The sequence below is a fragment of the Staurois parvus genome, unplaced genomic scaffold (genome assembly GCF_062004578.1).
Source record: "Staurois parvus isolate SC_StPar_1 unplaced genomic scaffold, SC_StPar_1.0 ptg000145l, whole genome shotgun sequence".
Classification (NCBI taxonomy): domain Eukaryota; kingdom Metazoa; phylum Chordata; class Amphibia; order Anura; family Ranidae; genus Staurois; species Staurois parvus.
Window position 1 is genome coordinate 9,106,721 of NW_028317941.1, and position 20,334 is coordinate 9,127,054.

A 20,334-nucleotide genomic window follows, 5' to 3' on the forward strand; every position below is an offset into this window, starting at 1 on the left:
CATCAGTGCCCCCCATCAGTGTCGCCCAGCAGTGCCACCCATCAGTGCCCGGCAGTGCTGGCTGTCAGTGCCCAGCAGTGCCACCAGTCAGTGCCATCTATCAGTGCGACCTATCAGTGTTTATCATTGTTTCATATCAGTGCCAGCTCATCAGTGCCGCCTATCAATGCCGCATATCAGTGATGCCCATCAGTGCCGCCTATCAGTGCCCATCATGGTTGCATATCAGTGCCAGCTCATCAGTGCCACCTATCAGTGCCCATCATTGTTGCATATCAGTGCCAGCTCATCAGTGTCACCTCATCAGTGCGACCTATCAGTGCCCATCAGTTTTCCATCAGTGCTGCCTATCAGTGCTCATCAGTGCTGTCTATCAGTGCAGCCTCATTAACACACATCAGTGAAGGAGAAAAATTATTTGTTTGCAAAATTTTATAATTTAAAATTTTTTCGTTTATTGTTTGCTCTTTTGTTGTTTATAGCTTAAAAAATAAAACACGTAGCGGTGAATACATACCACCAAAAGAAAGCTCTATTTGTGTGAAAAAAAATTATAAACATTTCATATGGTTGCAGTGTTGCATGACCACGCAATTGTCACTCAAAGTGCGACAGCGCTAAAAGCTGAAAATTGGCCTGGGCAGGAAGGGGTATAAGTGCCTGGTAGGCAAGTCGTTAAAGAGATTCGGTCACTTTGCCCGTTCAGGTCTGTGTAACATCCAACTCCCAACCACCTTATACTAACTTTATTAGCTCTATTTTAGCCTACTACTTCATCTTCTTTGAATGCTGCTGGAAAATGCCCAGTGTTTCCAGATATGGAGAAGCATGTGACCTCCTCCGTTGATACAGTGCTGGACGTATCAACCAATCATTAGGCACAAGCATTATCTTGTTATGAAGAGGGAAACCTTATTGCTTCCTCTAAACTCGGATACAAACCAATATCAGACATTTTGTTGGCTGCAACACAGGAAGGAGGCATGGGAGTGTTTATTTGGTCCTGGGCAGAAGGGCCAAGTTTGGGAATCAATGTACTTGTACAGAAAAAAGATAACTTTTCTAACTGTAGACAACAGTTTCTTCAAAAGTTATTCTCTCTTCTCTCCCTTTTCTTTTTAATTCCGGTGTGACAGTTCTTGTTCTTAAGTATATAACCTGAAAAAAGTTGATCCCCTGGTTTTCACTCCACCTTCAGGTAATGTTCATGACACACCCAGGCATGCTGCTTGATTTAGTATTGAGCCTAGAGAAGGCATGGATGACAATTCGAGAGTATGAAGACTGAAAGAGAACAGTAACAGCATCGAATCGCAAGTTTCTAGTAAGTGATTTAGAGTAAATGATAGATATTTAGAATTATCAGACTTTTAGAAATGTATCTAATCCCCAAAAATAGGGAACTGAAATTGCAATGTATATATTTGAGAAAATTCTTTAAATATTTTAAGCATGCCTATACTTGTACAAGTTCTACGGGTGATCTAACTGACAATCAGTACACAATACAGTATTTTCTTCTGTAATTATGTCTTTATATAACTGCCTGAAATACTTACAATACACCTTTACTTTATGTAGTAATGTCGTACACAGTGTTACACATAGTTAACATATTTGCTGAAAAAAATCTGTGTTTCCTGAATACATAAGCTTCTACTATACTGATCTTTACTAAATTGTATACCATCCACCATTGCAAAGATTTTATCTTTTAAAGAGAATAACTTGCTTTTCTGTTATCTTTCTATATGTTTCTTTTATCACTTCAGTCAGTAATATTCTCCTGTATTACATAAACAAAGAAATCAATTTCCAAGAACTCAATCTTATCAAAAAATTGTTGCTTACTGGGAAAAATGTTTCTTTGGTATGTCCTGTAATCTGTTCAAAAAACTATATATAAAGGTTGTTATACAAGATACACACAACTTACATCCAGGATTCACATTTTATTATAAATGAATCCAATAAAACAATGTGTGAATCTTAGAAGAAAGCTGTGTGAAGCTGTTAAAAACATTTTATAAACAGACACTTCATTATTGCACACACAATATGGCTTAAAAACATAAATACATAGGTTTAATGATTTAGATAATAATTTTAATGGCCCTCCTCTAACATTTCAAAGCATTTCTTCAGTAAACTGCAAGAAAAACAATAAGTCACTTAAAAAAATGTTTACTTTTACTGATGTAAGAATTGTAAAATTGTATTTGTTGCCCAAGTTTATAGCATATTTATGATACATGCAGGTTATATTATTCAGCTTTATTTTCTTATGAGTATTAAAGCCCAACTCCAGTAAATTTCAAAAATTTTCCAATACAGTGGGACTGCACCCGTACTTCAAGGGTTAACTGCTTGTTTCTTCTAGGGGAGAGCAAATTCACTTTTACTTAGCCGATCCTCCACTCCCCCGGCAGAGGGCATTTCCCCATGCTCTGGCAATGGATTGTCACTCTGCGTCAGGACATCAGGGCCTTAGACCACTGGAGCACCCGGCTGAAGGCACTTGTAGGAACTGGTCTAGCAGTGCAGAGGAATGGAGGATTTGGTAAATCTTCTTTTTGATGCCTCTTAGGCCAAAACGAACACTGCGGGCACAGCCTAGCTCTAGCGGGCAGTTTTCATGCTTCCCAAATTTGGCCTTTAACATAATGGCTAAATGGAATTATTAGAGTGACTGATCACAGGAATTACATTTGGCTGGTGAATATGAAGTCAGGGAGATTTTATTGTATGCTATTAATGTATAAGTGGCAATAGCCAATGGTAAGATGCGTGTTTAGTGGGCACAAGGGACAGACAAATGAATTCCTGCCAAATCCTAAGGAAGACTTTGTATGTAAATTTCAGTTGAGGGGAACAAGTCCGCTTGTCCCCCTTCCTGGCAGACATGAAGCCAAAGTGGTTAATGCAATGAGCTTTGAGCCTGGATACATCCAAATTGAATACTTAACCACTTCAAGTCCAGACATTTTCAACCTCTTCCTGTCCAGGCCAATTTTCAGTTTTCAGAGCTGTCACACTTTGAATGACAATTGCACGGTCATACAACACTGTACCCATATTAATTTTTTAGCATTTTTTGAGACAGATAAAACTTTATTTTGCTGGTATTTATTCACCACTGGGATTTTTATTTTTTTGCTATATAAATGAAAAAGTCCAAACATTTTGAAAAAAACGTGTTTTTCTTATAAAATTTTGCATATAAATCTTTCTTCATAAATCTTGGCCAAAATGTATTCATCTATCTTTTTAGTAAAAAAAAATAACCCAAATTAGTTTATAACCAAAAATTATAATTTTTTAAAAAATGTTTTGACATTTTATTTTGTTTTTTTTTATATTATTTGGTTTTTTTTTAACATACTGTCACCCTAGCAGTACAGTGACACCATAGAGACACTGTACTACTTGTGGGGGGTGATGAAGATTTTTTTAAATTTTTTTTACCTATAGAGGCTGTAAAAGCAACCATTTCTCATTTTCTCTGGCTGCATTCTTGCAACCATTGAGAAATACTGTGTGAGCTGTGATTGGTCATAGCTTGTCACATGGTACAAGGATGTTGTGAATATCCTTGTACCTTGTGACCTCTGTGATAATTCACAGATTTCACACGTAGTAAGCAATGATGTTAGAAGTGACATCTTGCTTACTACTATTCATGTGATCACTGTGGAGGACACAGCGGGCACTGGATCATGGTGCTGCACGCTCCTAGGGAGCACGCACAGGCAGGGAAGCGGGGAGGATGTTGTTTAAATGGCCACCCGCTTCTGCAATGCTCCCGTTTGGCCGGACGGGAAGAGGTTAAAGCTGAACTCAGTATAAGAAAATAATGTCTAAATACAGGTTATGTGTGTATACTTCAATCTTTGTGTGCTGTGTGTTTCTTTTAGATCTGTGCAGTAATCCAGTGTTAACATTTTTTTTGTGCAGGAGCTTCCTGTATTAAAAAAACAGTCACTCCTGCTCTCTCTTCTTGTGCTGGTTGACTGGTCTTGTATCTTATATCTGCCCCCTCTTCCTGATGATTTTTTTTTGGCAAAATGTAGCTATTACACGATACATGATGTCACTGCTACCATTACAAGGTAATATCTGAGTTTGCAAATGCATTTGGAGCACGCAAAGTGGATTTATATAACTTGTGGCTAATTTTTTTTTTTGCCTGACGTTCAGCTTTAACCCAGTGGCCCTGTGAGTGTTGCCCAAGCTACATTCCACCACATTTACAGTATGTGGTGTGAGACATTAGGCAAAATGGGTTACTGTCTTTCAGAGACAACTTTAATAGCTAATCAGGGGTAAAGAAAGTAAAAGAAAGTAAAAAATCACATATGTGTAACTTTGTCAAAGACCCAGGCAGAGAAAAGGTGGAAGCATACAAAAAAGGGACTTTCTGCAGCATGTAAAGAAATTATACAGTAAGGAGGTTCCAAAACAAATTCTGTTGTATACTGAATTATTTTTACATGAAGACATAAAAGCATATTTAATGACATAGTACAAAGACAATTGTGTGCACTAGCGTGTGACAACAAATCAAAAGCCAGGCTTTAGCAGCTTGAAGATTAATTAAAGCTAATCTGTGAATCATTGCCAGGCGTGTTCAGATTAAACTTCAACATTATTTGAAGTACACTGGATTATTTTATAAAATGTGCAGCAGAAAGCAACTGCATTTGCATGCATTTATCATTTTACTGGAATAAAGTCACTCATGTTTTATCTGCTTTGGTCTATATCAGCACTGTACAATCAACAATGTGCTAGTGATGATAAATGTTAGTGTTTTGTTACTGATCGCTTTTTAATGGCTATACTTTTGCTAGATTGCCCATACAGCCATATGATGTGTACCTCCCAATTATGTAAGAAAGAGGGACATATTATAATATGCAGTATTTAGGCAACGAACACACCCCTGCCATGCCCCAGTAATGCAAACTGTGAAGATTAAGGCATACAAATGGAAGGGTGAACCCAATATAATTTTTTTAATAACTACTTTTTATTTTTTAAAACATAAAAAATAATGTGTAGGTTGGATTAAAAGGTTTATTGTAATAAAACATTTGAGATTTGAGAGTTCAATAATATAATTTTCACAGAGATCTATACATCAAGACAAAAATATGGACATCTGGGAAGGAAAGAGGGTCAGAGGGATTTGGTTCCAAAAAAAGGACCGTCCCTCCTGAGGGGAAGTTGGGAGCTATGTATGATGGTCTGATATAATCCACTTAGTCATTCTCAGGTGAGTTGCAGACTTCAAATTTACTAAAACTTGAGCACTCAGAACTTGGTGCAGCTGTGCATGGTAGCCAATCAGCTTCTAACTTCAATTTGCTAAATTAACTACTAGGGACCCCCCACAGTACATATACTGTGCGCAGGATAACGTATATAAATGTCATCCTGCATTTCCGGGTAGGGGGCGTGCGCTAGCTACCCACCCACACCACAGATCACGGCCCTGGGAGTCAATCACCGGGTCCCGGCCAGTGATTACCCGCCGTTGCCCAGTGATTACCTGCAAACACCGACAGGGAGGATGGCTGCATTGTTTAAAATGCAGCTCTCCTCCCTGTCAGTTTGGGCACAATGCGCGGGATGGCTGAGTACAGCAGACCAAATCAGTTTGCTTACAGTGAAGCACACCCCCCCGCCCCCTAGTAAAACACTCCCATCACACAGTAAACCCTTTGATTGCCTCTCATTGTTAACCCCTTCATCCCCAGTGCCATTAGTACAGTGTCGTTTTTTTGCACTGATCACTGTGTTGGTGTCACTGGGCGTGTCAGTGACCCCAAGTCAGTTCCCCTCCAGTGTCAGAATGTCCACCTTAGTCCCGCTATAAGTTGCTGATCGCTGCCATAAGTCACTGATTGCTGCCATAAGTCGCTGTTTGCCGCTATTATTAGTGTAAAAATAACAAACGTACAGGCGATCAAATACCACCAAAAGAAAGCTCAATTCGTGGGAAAAAAAGGACTTAAATGTCATTTTAGTGAAGCGTTGCATGACCGCGCAATTGTCAGTTAAAATAACGAAGCGCCATAACGCAAACTGCTTCTGTAACTACTTCCGGACCGCCCTATAGCAGAAATACTGCTACAGGGAAGTACGGGTGCGCAAAATCACGTATATATACGTGATTCATGCTCCTACAGTTTTCACGCCCCTCCCAGATAGCGTCAGATTGCCCGTCAGTACACCAGTAATCACATTAAACCCCTTGATTGCCAGGAACACGCTCATACACAATAAACCTCTATTGTTGGTATAGTGTCTGAACGGATCAATATCTTTAAACAGACCAGCACTATACCAGTGTTCACATTAGTATAGTGTCCCCAAAAATGCAGCATTAGCGGGATCAGCCCCGGCACATGCCAGCACCTGCGTTTAGCCCCTATGCTTACCCTTCCGCCTTCTCCCCCAGCAAGTGCATACATTGCACACAAAACCGCAGTGTTCACAGAATCAGGCCTGATCTCTGTTAGCATTTGCCGGTAAATTTTGATGACTCTCATATGCAGCAGTGCCAGTACTAGTGCCGCTCTACCTTTTTGTGAACTGTCGAGCACCAGCAGCCTAGTACATCTTGATCTTTCACATACCAGCACTGCAGTATGACTTGGTGATGTGGCGAGTCCCATAAGTGCAGTACAAGATGGTGCGGTGGCGAGCACAAGTATTGTCCCGCAACCACCAAGAATTCGCACACAGGCCCGTAGAGCCCATAGTATCCTTCCAGATGTGCTTGCAAATCCCAGTTGGCAGCCCACAAATTCTGCAGCAACTTTACTTCCCCCATTCACTGCCCAACCCGGAATTCAAATAGAAACAGCAAATATAACTACTCCCTTTTTTTTATTTTTTTGTAGCTGTTTTTCATGGAATATCTGTATGCATTGATTGTGGATCAAAGCAATTTATATGCACAACAATTTATTTCCACCAACCCAAATTCAAACCTTGCCAGACCATTCGCATGGAAACCCAATACGGTTTCCGAATTTAAATTTTTGGGGGGCCTAACCCTCAACATGGGCATTACAAAAAAAATTGAATTGCGATTGTATTGGTCCACAGACCCAATTCATCATATGCCTGTGTTCTCTGCTGCCATGGCCAGGCATAGATATGAGAGTATAATTTGCTTTATGCATTTCAACAACAACTCACTCTGTCGTCCTCAGGGAGACCCTGAATTTGACCAGCTCCACAAAATTTGGCCCCTCGGAAATCACCGTAACCAAAAATTTGCAGATGTCTATACTCCCCACCAAAATATCTGCGTTGATGAGCACCTCATTAATTTTTCTGGCTGCCTTGCATTCAAACAATTTCTCCCCAGCAAGCGTGTCAGATATAGGGTCAAGATGTATAAGACCTGTGAGAGGGCAACAGGCTATACATATAAGTTTCGGATTTAGGAGGGAAAAGATAGTCACTTGGAGCCCCCAGGATGCCCAGACTACATGGGGATTAGTGGCAAGATAGTTTGGGACTTGGTGTCATCCTTTTTCCATATGAGGTACCACTTACATGTGGACAATTTTTATTCAAGCGTGTCACTATTTAGACATTTGTACAATCTTGGAATTGGTGCATGTGGCACCGTGCGACCTAATATGTGCCCCCCATTAGAAGTGGGTGGATGCAGGGCAGTATATTCTAATGGTGGGCATACCACAAACTTTTATGGCAGAGATTTCTTCTCTTTTTTTCATTCAGCCCACAGACTGCATACAAAAAAAAAGAACATAGCATATATACCCAACAAGGACCAGCGACGTACTGGTACACCACTGGACTTTGGTTATACCAGGATGATGCCTACAGCTGCAGGCATCATCCTGGTATAATTTTTTTCAGCTGGCAATCGGCTTTCATATAAACGCAATCCTAGTGGCTAAGTAGCTGCAGGATTTCTTTTAAAAGCTGATGCCCCCACTCCCCCGCTGCCTTCCACGGCTTTTTCGGGCAGTCCCGTGCCATCGGGGGAACCTGAGAATGCAGTCGGTGTTTCTGCTAGCAGATCATAGAGCTGATTGGAGCCCGGATTGATGCCAATCATCTCTATAGTCTAAGAAATCGGAAGCTACAAGCATTTCATCACTTCAGTTTCACAGAATATAAACAGCGCCATTTGTAAATTGGGAAAGCATCTGATCACACCGATCTTGGTTTGATTAGACAATGTAAGGGCAGAGGAGATATCTAGAGTCTGATAGACCCCAGATTTCTCAAAAAAGAATCTGACAATGCCCATTGAAGTTATAAGGGATATTTGAATTCCCTGTGATAGCAGTAAAAGTGATCAAAAAAAAAAATGAAAGGTACAGTGTAAAAATAATTAAAAATTCTAAATAACTTTTAAAAAAAAAAAAAGCACCATCACCCCCCCCCCCCCCCACGCATGCACACTTGCTTGCGGGAGCGTTGACCCTGTGCCGGTATGTAAACAGAGGCTGCAGCATGCATGTGAGATATTGCCATTAATGTCAGATCTAGGGCAGTAATTCTAGCACTAGACCTCCTCTGTAAATCTAAAATTGAATCAATAGAAGAATTTATTTTTTACCACAAGTTTTTGGAAAATGAAAAAATCTTTTTTTTTTTTACACAAAATTGTCACTTAAATTATTTATCACTCACACATGCCATGAGTATATGTGGAATTACTCCCCAAAATACATTCTGCTACTTCTTTTGAGTATGGGGGTACCACATGTAAGAGACTTTTTGGCAGTCTAGTCAAGTACAGGACCCCAAAATCCAATAAGCATCTTCAGGCTTTTAAATGGCTTTATTTCCTCATTACACTTCCTGACTAGCTATCACAGTTTTGGAGGCCCTGAAATGCCAAATAGCACCAACCCCCCCAAATGACCTATTTTTGGAAAGTAGACACCCCAAGGAATTTAATAAGAAGCATGGTGAGTATTTTGCAGATCTTGTTTGTTGCCACAAGTTTTTGGAAAATGAAGAAAGAAAACAAAACATATATTTTCTTTTTTTTTATATTTCAAAACCTTGTGAGAAAAAATGAGATCTGAAAAATACTCACCATGCCTTATTTTAAATTCCTTGGGGTGTCTACTTTCCAAAAAGGTCTCATTTGAAGGGGGGGGGGGGGGTTGGTGCTAACTTGACATTTCAGGACCCTTTCGAAACTGTGATAGGTAGTGAGGAGGTGAAATGAGTAAGTTACGCACCTTCAGGCTTTCAAAGTGTTCATTGGATTTCAGGCTCCTGTATGTGGCTAGGCTCCCAAAAAGTCTCACACATGTGGTATCCCCATACTCGGTAGAAGTAACAAAATGTATTTTGGGGTGTAATTCCACATATACCCATGGCTTGTGTGTGAGATATATCATTTAAATGACAACTTTCTGTAAAAAAAAAATGTTTGTCATTTTCCAGAAACTTATGGAAAAAAAAATAAATCTTCCATGGACTCAATATGCCTCTGAGCAGATCGCTTAGGGTGTCTACTTTCCAAAAAGGGGTCATTTGGGGGTGTTTGTGCTATCCTGGTATTTTAGCACCTTAAGAAATATGATGGGCAGTTAGAAAGTAAAAGCTGTGTAAATTCCAGGTGATAATATACCACCAAAAGAAAGCTCTATTTGTGTGAAAAAAGGACATAAATTTAATTTATGTACCATATTGCATATCCGCGCAATTGTCAGTTAAACTAGTGCAGCGCTGTATAGCAAAAAAATGGCATAAATTGCAGTATCTATACCATAGTTTGTAGACGCTATAATGTTCACACAAAGCAATCAATATGCACATATTGGTATTTTTTTACCAAAAACATGTAGCTGAATATATTTTGGCCTAAATTTATGACAAAATTTGAGTTTTTTGGATATTTTTTCTGACAGAAATAAGAAAATATTGTTTTCTTTTAAAAACATTTTTTTCCAAAGCCTTTTTTTCGTTTATAGCACAAAAAATAATAAGTGCACAGGTGATAAAATACCACCAAAAGAAAGCTCTATTTGTGTGACCATGCAATTATCAGTTGAATTAGTGCAGTGCAGAGTAGCAAAAAGAGGCCTGTTCATTAAGGGGGGTAAATCCTCTGGATGGCAAGTGGTTAAGGTTTGGCAATAAAACCTAGAAGCAGATCGGTTCTTTTGCACAGCTGCACCAGTTTTAGCAATAACTTCCTTTGTGTCTCAGAACTTCAAAACATAGGCATAATTCTCCATATGCTTTATTTTCAAACATTTGTCTGTCTATATCCAGTTCTAGTTTTTTTTATCATCATTTATTATCATTTTATGAAGGAATGTCTACTTCTGGGCTAGCAGGTTATCAAACTATTCATATTTTTGGCACTGACCATACATGGACAAAAAAATCCAGACCATATAAGCATGATTCACCTGTAGTCACCCTTTCCTAAGCAAAGATGGCTATCTGAATTTAGTGTAATGAATGGTAAAGTCCAAGCTGATTTGTAGTCTGTGCTCATTTGGTCTTACCCTAAGCTCAGCATTGCTGTTGCTTCTCCCTGCTGCCAGTAGGTGTCACTAGAACCTCTGGCAATAACATGCTACAGTAATGCTGAATTATGAATATTTATGTTCCCGCTGGCCAACCACTAGGTTTATTGACAGTTGTGCATGCTGGGGGAGAACATAAATATTGGACTGACCTTGTGAGGCTCTCTTCCCCCCCAGGTTTCAGTCTGGAGCAGTGTGCTGTCTGTAGTCTGACCTGTTAAGCAGATTAGACACATTGAGGTGTTTTTCGTTCAACCAGCCAGTTGAGTATAAAAAAAACTAATCTTACTTCAACACAAATTATGTTGATGCAGAGATCTCTCCTGCTGTGCTATTCTGGTAGGAGGCCCACTGGCTGGAAACACTAAGCAAATGTTGGTTGTCCAGAATGACTGTTTGACAGAAGCCAGTCGATAGACTGTTGAACAGACAGCGGTATACACATATGTAAAGTCGGTTAGTTTATCCTGAACCGGCTGAATTTTGTTATGTGTGTATCCAACTTTAGGACTGTAACCTTTATGGGGCCTAACGTGCTTTGTGAGAGCTGGAAGGAGACCAGCAGTAATCCTAGGAAGCTGTCCTGCCTGGTCGAAGGAGAAGCTAAACCTAGACTGAGAACCCAGAGGAGGACCCTGAATAAGGAAAGATGTCAAAAAGTTATATCCTTGCAAGGACTTGGTGACTCTCTTGGAAGGATGCACAGAAACAATGAAGGATGCAGAGAGACAGAAATCTGCAAGCCAGCTGGAGATGCTATTTAAAGGGATGCTGGTGCGCTGTACAAGTTGATCTGGAGTCTAAAAGTTTTGCAGAGTATATGCAGCCCTTAACCCTCTCCCCCGTGTGTCTGGAGTAAAAAAAAAACTTAAAAAGACTCTAAAGTGACTGGTGCCCAATGTTTCCCAATCTCCCATTACTAACCATGGACTAGTCTGGGTGTAATATCAGCTCACTCTGCCACCGTCAGGAACATTCATAAAACTCAGTACTGTGGGGATATATATTTTCAATACATGTGTGTAAGATTTAAATTATTTCATTTCAGTGCAGCAGTATACGTCAACGCATCACACAGATTGAACCAGCAGCTTTTGAAGCATTGGATAACCTGTGTGTATGCACTGATTTGCATTATACAGCCATAGGTCTGAATGAGCTTTTAGATCACAAGTACACTACGTATATACAGTGCTGTTTTACAACCAGTGCAAATATATACAAAAAAAATCATCTATATGTAAACATTACCAATGGACTTCTCTTATTTTTTCTCTTTTGGTCTGTTAAGTATACTATTAAAAGTGTTTTGTTATGTCTGATTGATAAGTACTTAAGAAATCTTATTAGCTGATAACTTCTGTATTCTCTCTGTCTGTGCAAAATGAGAAGCTATGGAGATAAAGAGGGAGAAGGAGATATGGAGAGGTCTGTGCTTTAGATATTCCATTAGAAATGAAGTAGGCATGGCTGACACCACATGCTTAACAATTCAAAGCTGTATCGTCATGTCAAAGAAGAATATAGACTTAAACTATATTTTTGGCACATCAACAATTTAAAGGGATTTACGCTTTAACCACTTGCCCTTCTGAGGATTTACCTCCCTTAATGACCCGGCCTCTTTTTGCTATTCGGCACTGCACTATTTCAACTGATAATTGCACGGTCATGCAATGCTGTACCGAAACAAAAATTTTCATACAAATAGAGCTTTCTTTCGGTGGTATTTGATCACCTGTGCTCTTTTTATTTTTCATGCTATAAACAAAAAAAGACCAAAAATTGTGAAGAAAAAAAATTTGGGGTATAAAAAATATATAGTAAACTCAGTTAGTCATAAATTAGGCTAAAATGTATTCTGCTACATGTTTTTGGTAAAAAAAATCCCAATAAGTGTATATTGATTGCTTTGTGTGAAAGTTATAGCATCTACAAATTATGGTATAGATACTGCAATTTACACCTTTTTTTTGCTTTACAGCGCTGCACTAGTTTAACTGACAATCGCGCAGTCATGCAATATGGTACATAAATTAAACTTCCTTTTTTCACACAAATAGAGCTTTCTTATGGTGGTATTTGATCACCTGTGTGCTTTTTATTTTTGGCGCTATAAACAAAAACATTTTGAAAAAAAAAACAAATATTTTCTCATTTCTGTCATAAAAAATATCCAAAAAACTCCAATTTTGCAATATATTTAGGCCAAAATGTATTTTGCTACATGTTTTTGGTAAAAAAAATCCCAATAAGTGGATATTGATTGATTTGTGTGAAAGTTATAGCATGTACAAACTATGGTGCTGGCAAGTGCTAGCAGAGATCAGGCCTGATTCTGCGAACATTGCGGTTTTGTATGCAATATATCAAGTGACAGTGACCAAATGACACTGCACTTGCTGGGGGAGAAGGGGGGGGGGGTAAGCGTAGGGGCTAAACTCAGGTGCTGGCAGGTGCTGGGGCTGATCCCGCTAATGCTGTGTTTCTGGGGACACTATACTAATGTGAACGCTGGTATAGTGCTGATCTGATCAAAGATATTGATTCGTTCAGACACTATACTAGCAATGGAGGTTTATTGTGTATGAGCGTGTTCCTGGCAATCAAGGGGTTAAATGTGATTACTGGTGTACTGACAAGCAATCCGACGCTATCTGGGAGGGGAGTGAAAACCACGAGAGCACAAATCACGTCTATATATGTGATTTTGCGCAGCAGTTAAAGAAGCAGTTTGCGTTACAGCATTACGTTACTTTAACTGACAATTGCGCGGTCATGCAACGCTGCACCCAAATTAAATGTATGTCCTTTTATTCCCACAAATTGAACTATTTGATTGCCTGTGCATTTTTTATTTTTTGCGCTATAAACATGTCCAGTAAAAAAATGTAAAAATCAAATTTCATCATAAATTTAGGCAAAAATGTATTATGCGACATGTCTTTGCTAAAAAAAATCTCAATACATGTTAATTTATTGGTTTACGTGAAAGTTATAGTGTTTACAAATGGAGGTATAGATACTGGGATTATTTTTTTATACTAATAATGGTGACGATCAGCGACTTATAGCGGGACTGCAGTGAGCATTTTGACACTGGGGGGGAACTGACTTAGTGTCACTGACATCCCCAGTGACACCAATACAGAGATCAGTGCTAAAAAACAGCACTGACACTGTACTAATGGCAATGGGCAGGAATGGGTTAACATGAGGGGCAATCAAAGGGTTAACTGTGTGCTGGGAGTGTTTTACTAGGGGGCAGGGGGTGTGTGCTTCACTGTAAGCACACTGATCGGGATGGCTCTGCTCAGCCATCCCGAGCAGTGTGCCTAAACTGACAGGGAGGAGGGATGTTGGTAAACAACGTAGCCCTCCTCCCTGTCAGTGATCGCCAGTAATCACTGGGCGCCAGCGGGTAATCACCGTCTGGGACCCGGTGATTGACACCCGGGACCGTAATCAGCAGCGCGGGTAGGGCTCACACGCGCCCCCTACCCTGCAATGCAGAATCACGTATATATACGTGATCCTGCGCACAAGGGCCGCCCTGTAGCAATAAAAGTACTGTGGGCGGTCCCAAAGCGGTTAAAAGAAACAGTAGTTCCTGTGATTTTAAATTTACTCAAAAAATGTATCAGACTATCACTGTTAATTGTCAATGTACAATTACTTGCAACATTCATTTGTAATAAATGCTATTTTTTTTTGTTCTTGGATGACATGAGTAATGAAAATTGTATATGTACATCACATATATGTATGTATATGTATCATGTACATTTTGCCATTTTGGTTAGCATTTCCACCTGGCAGTTTAGTGTCATCAGTTCAAATCCCAACCATGGCAGCAACTGTCTGGAGTTTGCATGTTTTCCCTGTATCTGCATGGGTTTCCTCCAAAGACATGCTGGTAGGTCAATTGGACCCTGTCTCAATTGTGTATGGTTGTTTTAAATTAGGGATCTTAGACTGCAAGCTACTTGAAGGCAGGGACTGATGTGAATGTACAATATATATGTGTAACATGTTGCATAAATTGACAGCGCTATATTAGTACCTTTAATAAATTATGTATATATACAGTATATTTGTCTAGCTCAAGACCTTTAAGACTGTAGAGTAAAATTTTCAATGAATGTCTTTTCGGCAAAACTAAGATTTTTTTTAAACCCCTTTGTGCCTGTGCCTCCCAGCCCTTTAAGGGGTTTTGGTGCTGGGAGGCGAGGCGGGTTTTCTAATCATGTGATTGTTGCAATTGGCTTTAACAGCGGTCACATGATTGAAAGCTCTCGATCGCCAGTAGAGATTGGGAGTTTTCTGTTAACCACCGGTAACTGTGCCTGGAGCACGCACAGTGCGTACGCTGAGCACAGTTCTGTTTATCTTTAGGTACACATATATGCGGCCTCACAGCATTAAGGCCCACCCACCGAGAGACTGCAAACATGCTTATGGCCAGCACAAAGGCGTTAATATTTTCTAAGTGTGCAATGTGCTTTAAATAGCTACTCATGGTTAGGGGAGACCATCATGGCATCAATAGCGACTCATCAGAATTGGGAGGTAAGTAATAGATTACCCAAGGGCACCACAATTTCTCATATTTGCTCACTTTATCCAGGTAAACAGCTTCCATTTTAGCACAGATCATGGCCTGGGTATATATGTTTTTAGTCTAGGATATGCTAAAGCTGGGAGAGTCCCAAGCCTTTGCAATGGTTTGTTTGCAGGGAAGATCCTTTCATCTATCCTGGAACCTTTCTTGTACCAAAAAATGTTAACCCTAACCCTAGTAGTAACCCTTATCCTAGCTCTAATTCTAACAATAACCCTAAATGTTTATTTATAGTCAAAGTTAATTGATTGGCATGTTAGCATTACGAGGCAAACTAAATATTTTGTTTATCAACCGACCCACATGTTCACATGTTAAAAACAAAGCTAAGTTCAAACAGTAATGGAGTATGTTATGGTTTCTCTATCAATTAAAAGCAAATTTTGACAAAACTTTGGCAAAATCATTAATTTTGCTGTGAGATCAACGTCAACAAAATTAGTCACTCATCCCTGTTCGGTCTATTAATGGAATAGAAACTGATCACTTAAAAAATTAATGTTCACTTAACTTTGTGAATAAAATTAAACTGTTTTATTTCAAGGATGCAATCATGGGCAAGCAAATACAATGTTATATTTACTTTGCACTTGAATCTTTAACGTGAACATTCACATTGTCAAGTGGACAGCCTCTACTACTTTAGTAAGTCACCACTTTAACTATGAAGAATAACAGAGCAGGCTAGAATGGTCAATAACCATCTGTCAGATGACATACTTGTGGGGAGGTGCAGTGTGGTGCGGGCAGTAAATACACAGAGTTCAGTTGCAGTATAACTTGGAACTTGTAATAAACAAAATGCCAACATTACAAACACCCAGGCGGCAGAAAACCACTAGGGTAATATCTCACAGTTCAATGTAGTCAGATGTAGAGGAGGAGATGTGCTGACAGCGTATGTTTCAGAGGGTGAAGTGTGGCCTGACCATCCTGTCCAAAGAGGGAAGTTCCTTTCCAGGATAGGAAGCCCCTAATCTTTCCCTCCTCATCAGGAACCTTCCCCTACCACTAGCTATTTTCCCTAACAAGAGAGGTCTCTCTACCTACCCTAACCACATGCCAGAAGCATGCCAAAACCCGGAAGCAGGGAAATGGACCCTCTGACCCAAAATGGCCACCGATGGTCAATGGGCGCAGTATGGCCAACTGGAACACTGCTCCATTGGCCCAAGAAACCATAGATGAATGTTATTTCTCCTGGACTTCCTCTCCAGGCTGAGGCATTACTCGATTTGAGCGCCACCTTCAGTGGAGAAAACAAAGCTCACCTGCTTACATACTATATATTATGATAATGTAAATATTAGAACATGAAGGTATAATTATTTACAAAAGCTCAGCTTTCATAATCAAGAATGGTTTCATGTGTGATTTAATATAATATCAAATTTATAACAATAATATTCAGTATTTATATTCAATATTTAGTATACAAATCCAGAAAGCAGGAAAGTTTAAAGTATAATTTTTAAGCATAAACTGCACAAATAAACTAAATACTATATATTTTTTTTTAATTAACAGAAACTTCAGAGAAACCAGAGGCGGAACAATGAACTGGGGTGTGTATGAAGCTCTGCTGACCGGTGTAAACAAATTCTCCACAGAATTTGGTCGGCTTTGGCTCTCCATTGTTTTTATATTTCGCATCTTGGTATATGGAGTAGCTGCAGTCCGTGTCTGGGGAGATGACCAAAAAGACTTTGACTGTAACACTCGGCAACCAGGGTGTTCTAATGTCTGCTATGACAACTACTTTCCCGTGTCTCACATTCGACTGTGGGCTTTACAGCTCATTCTAGTCACCTGCCCTTCTCTTCTTGTTGTGATGCATGTTGCCTATCGGGAAAACCGAGAAAGAAAACACAGGGAAAGATTGGGGGAGAAATGTGAGAAGCTCTACAAAGACATTAGCAAAAAGAGAGGGGGCCTATGGTGGACCTATCTCTTGAGTCTTCTAATCAAAGCTCTTGTGGACCTAACTTTTATTTATGTTTTTCATCGACTGTATAAAAATTTCTTCCTTCCTCGATTAGTGAAATGCACACTTAGTCCGTGTCCGAACACAGTAGACTGCTTCATCTCCAGGCCATCTGAAAAGAACATCTTCACTCTGTTCATGATCATTACAGCTGCTTTGTGCGTCCTTCTGAACCTTGTGGAAGCTTCATATCTTGTAGGGAAAAAATGTCGAGAGAACATGCAAATAAGAAAGCAGAAGGCTTTGGGAGAGAAATGTTCTGATCATTGTGTCAATGTTTGTAAGAAGCAACAATGTACTGGCAAAAATTGAAAGACAAAAAGTATTGGTTCTTAATTATGCCATGGAAATGAGGAGAAACATGGCGCTCAGTGTACATGGACATTATCGACCGACAATTAGTTAATTTCATGAACTGAATTCAGATACAGTCAATATACATCTAGAAACATCTTTTGCAACATTTTTATTGTATATAGCTTAACATATTTATGCCATTCACCAAAAATGTTATGTTAGATTTGTAACAAGCCTTTTTTATATATAAATATTTATGTTAAACAGCTTATTAAAGTATTAGGAGGAGTAGGAGACAAAACACACATAACTGTAGCCCTCTTTTGGGGGTTATGACAAATGACCCTCCCCAGACAGGATATTGTGCTAAACCTGTGGGTAAATAAGATAACCAGAACCATCGCTAAGTGGAAGAGTGGGTTGGATAATAAAGTTGGCAGTGCCTCCAACCAGGACAGGAAATCTGTGAACAGAGGGGATTCCCTTCCTGCATAATGAAGCAGTAATCTAAATAAAGTAATTAGGAGCAGAATAACTACTTCAACCAGCATAAAACATTAATCATAAGCATATAGATGCACTCTAGTATTGAGATAATGCAAGCTTTATATAGGAATACATTAATAATAGTAAATACATAAACTGTGCACAATTGTATTATCAGCAAAGGGCCCAACAAGAACCCTGGTGGAATTGTGCATATATACCTAGTATAAAAGTCCAGTTTCAGGGACCCCTGAGGATGATCATGATGTGGCATGCACCTTGGTGTATTGTCTAAAGACAGGACCTACAGTGAAAAGTAGTACATCCAGCCTGGAATGTAACTTCTCTACAGCAGGAACCCTGGTATGGCACTGGAACTCAGGATCTGGCTATTTACTCTGCTCTTAGTCCCCAGTAGTGTCTAATCTGCCATGCAACCGAACCAGAAGTTGCTGTCGGATGCCTAACCAGACTCTAGCCTATGCTGGTTATTGAACCCTGTGCTCAAACTAGCTAAAGATCTCCATGGCAGGCCTAACTAAAATAAAAGGAGCCACAAGTAAACTCTATAGCATTAAATACTAATATACTGGAAGGTGACCACTAAACACATACAGTAGCACAGACCTAGCTATCTGGCATTGTGGATGTGAGATAATAACAGTAGAATAGAGGTAAGTCTGTTACAAGGATTTAGATACAAACTCAAGAAGCTATGGGCAGCTGCAGTTAAACTAGTAGAATACTTGTCTAATAGTCTCTGCTTCTGGTCAGGGTGAAAATACAGCCGCCCCTGTGTTTATAAGCTCATGTGACTCAATTCTCTGCATCTGCTTCCTGAAAAACTCATCGTTATATAACAGCACAGTCTTTCAATCAGGGTTTTTAGGCTGTATACAGTAATACAGCAAAAGTGACATTTACAAAGCTGTCACCCCAACATGGAGGGGGTCCCTCTCCTCCACAATACTGGCCCAGTGGTTGTGGGATGTCAGAATCTGGAAGCCCTCTTTAATATAAGGGAGCCCACATATTTGACCAGTGATATCCGCCACCATCGTTTACATGGTCAGGGATTTCAAGACAGCATATGAATGAGCTAGGTGACATTACTGGATGCTAAGGAGTGCCAGCGTTCTTAACAATCTTTCAATAGAAGAAAGCTATCATATATAGTAGTGGTAGAATTACTTCCAATTTAATTGCTGTCAATTTAAATGATTTCATTTTTTTCTTTGTAAATGCCATGTTTGCTGTAGCATATCCTGCAGCAAGAATGGAAAAATTGTGTAACGTGTAGGCAGGTGCAGTCTACTGTCTCCACTGTAGGTGGCACCTGACCGGAGTGGTATCACAGCCCAGAGAGGAAGTCAGGAGAAACATAGGTTCTCTATGGTTTCCTGGTTCCTGGAGGCAATATTCCGATTTGTGATGCTGCATCCAGGTGACCTCTGGCAGCCATATTGGGTCAGCAGAGCCTTTATAAGCCCCCGATCCCAGTTTTTCGTGCGCTATTGGGAAGTGGCTAAAGTAGGGAAAGTGCACCCATTTGTCAGGTTCCAGATGAGTATGGACAAAGAAGCCTCCCCATTAAGACCAGACTGGCTAAGCTGCATTCCACCCTTTGAAAATAGATGCATCTTTTCTGTGTGCATCTTTTCCCACTGCATCTCTGCATTGAACTAAATTGTGAGTTTCACCCTAGGTGTTGCACTTCCACTGGGGTTGTTTGTAATTTGGCATTCTCTTTAATATAAGTTTCAAGTTTTACTGAAACTGGACTGTGTCGCCCCTGGAGGACGGCAAATGGTGAAATGTCACAACGCATGGCTAGGTCTGTGCTCGCAGTTTGGAGATTGCGGCTGCAGACAACCCGGCAGTTGATGATTGTGCCTGTACACTTGTGTCAGTGGCAACACATGTAAATGTGAATTTAATAAATGTTTTCATGCAATAAAAAGTTTTTCAAAATGGTTTTATGCTATGGGAGCTTCCCTCTTCTTTCTTCCTCCCCTTTGCAATTTAGTGACCTTTTCTGAGAGGGCCCTTGAGAGAAGGATTGTGAGGCGGCAGATCATTACTTCCACAGTGGTACACGCTATAAGCTGGTTTATGATTTTACCAGTATGAACCTGAGTGAGTTTATTTAGGATTTTTAGAGCAGAGAATTGGTGAACACTAAGAAGATTTGATTAAATACGGATTACTTAAATTTCATGGTGTAAGTTTTAATGTTGATGGTGGACATTACAAGCATGTGGGATATATACAGTGCCTTGAAAAAGTATTCATACCCCTTGAAATTTTACACATTTTTGTCATGCTACAACCAAAACGTAAATGTATTTTATTGGGATTTTATATGATAGAACAACACAAAGCGGCACATAATTGTGAAG

At 39.7% G+C, this 20,334-nt stretch overlaps 1 protein-coding gene across 1 annotated transcript; it reads left to right on the forward strand.

Annotated features, from left to right (window-relative positions):
* Positions 1 to 965: 965 nt before the first annotated feature.
* Positions 966 to 19,909, forward strand: LOC149464917 (gap junction beta-5 protein-like). Its single transcript, XM_089673881.1, has 2 exons — positions 966 to 1,324; positions 16,696 to 19,909. The coding sequence occupies exon 2, from the start codon at positions 16,724 to 16,726 to the stop codon at positions 17,462 to 17,464; it is 741 nt and encodes a 246-aa protein (XP_089530007.1). The 5' UTR covers positions 966 to 1,324; positions 16,696 to 16,723; the 3' UTR covers positions 17,465 to 19,909.
* The last annotated feature ends 425 nt before the right edge of the window (positions 19,910 to 20,334 follow it).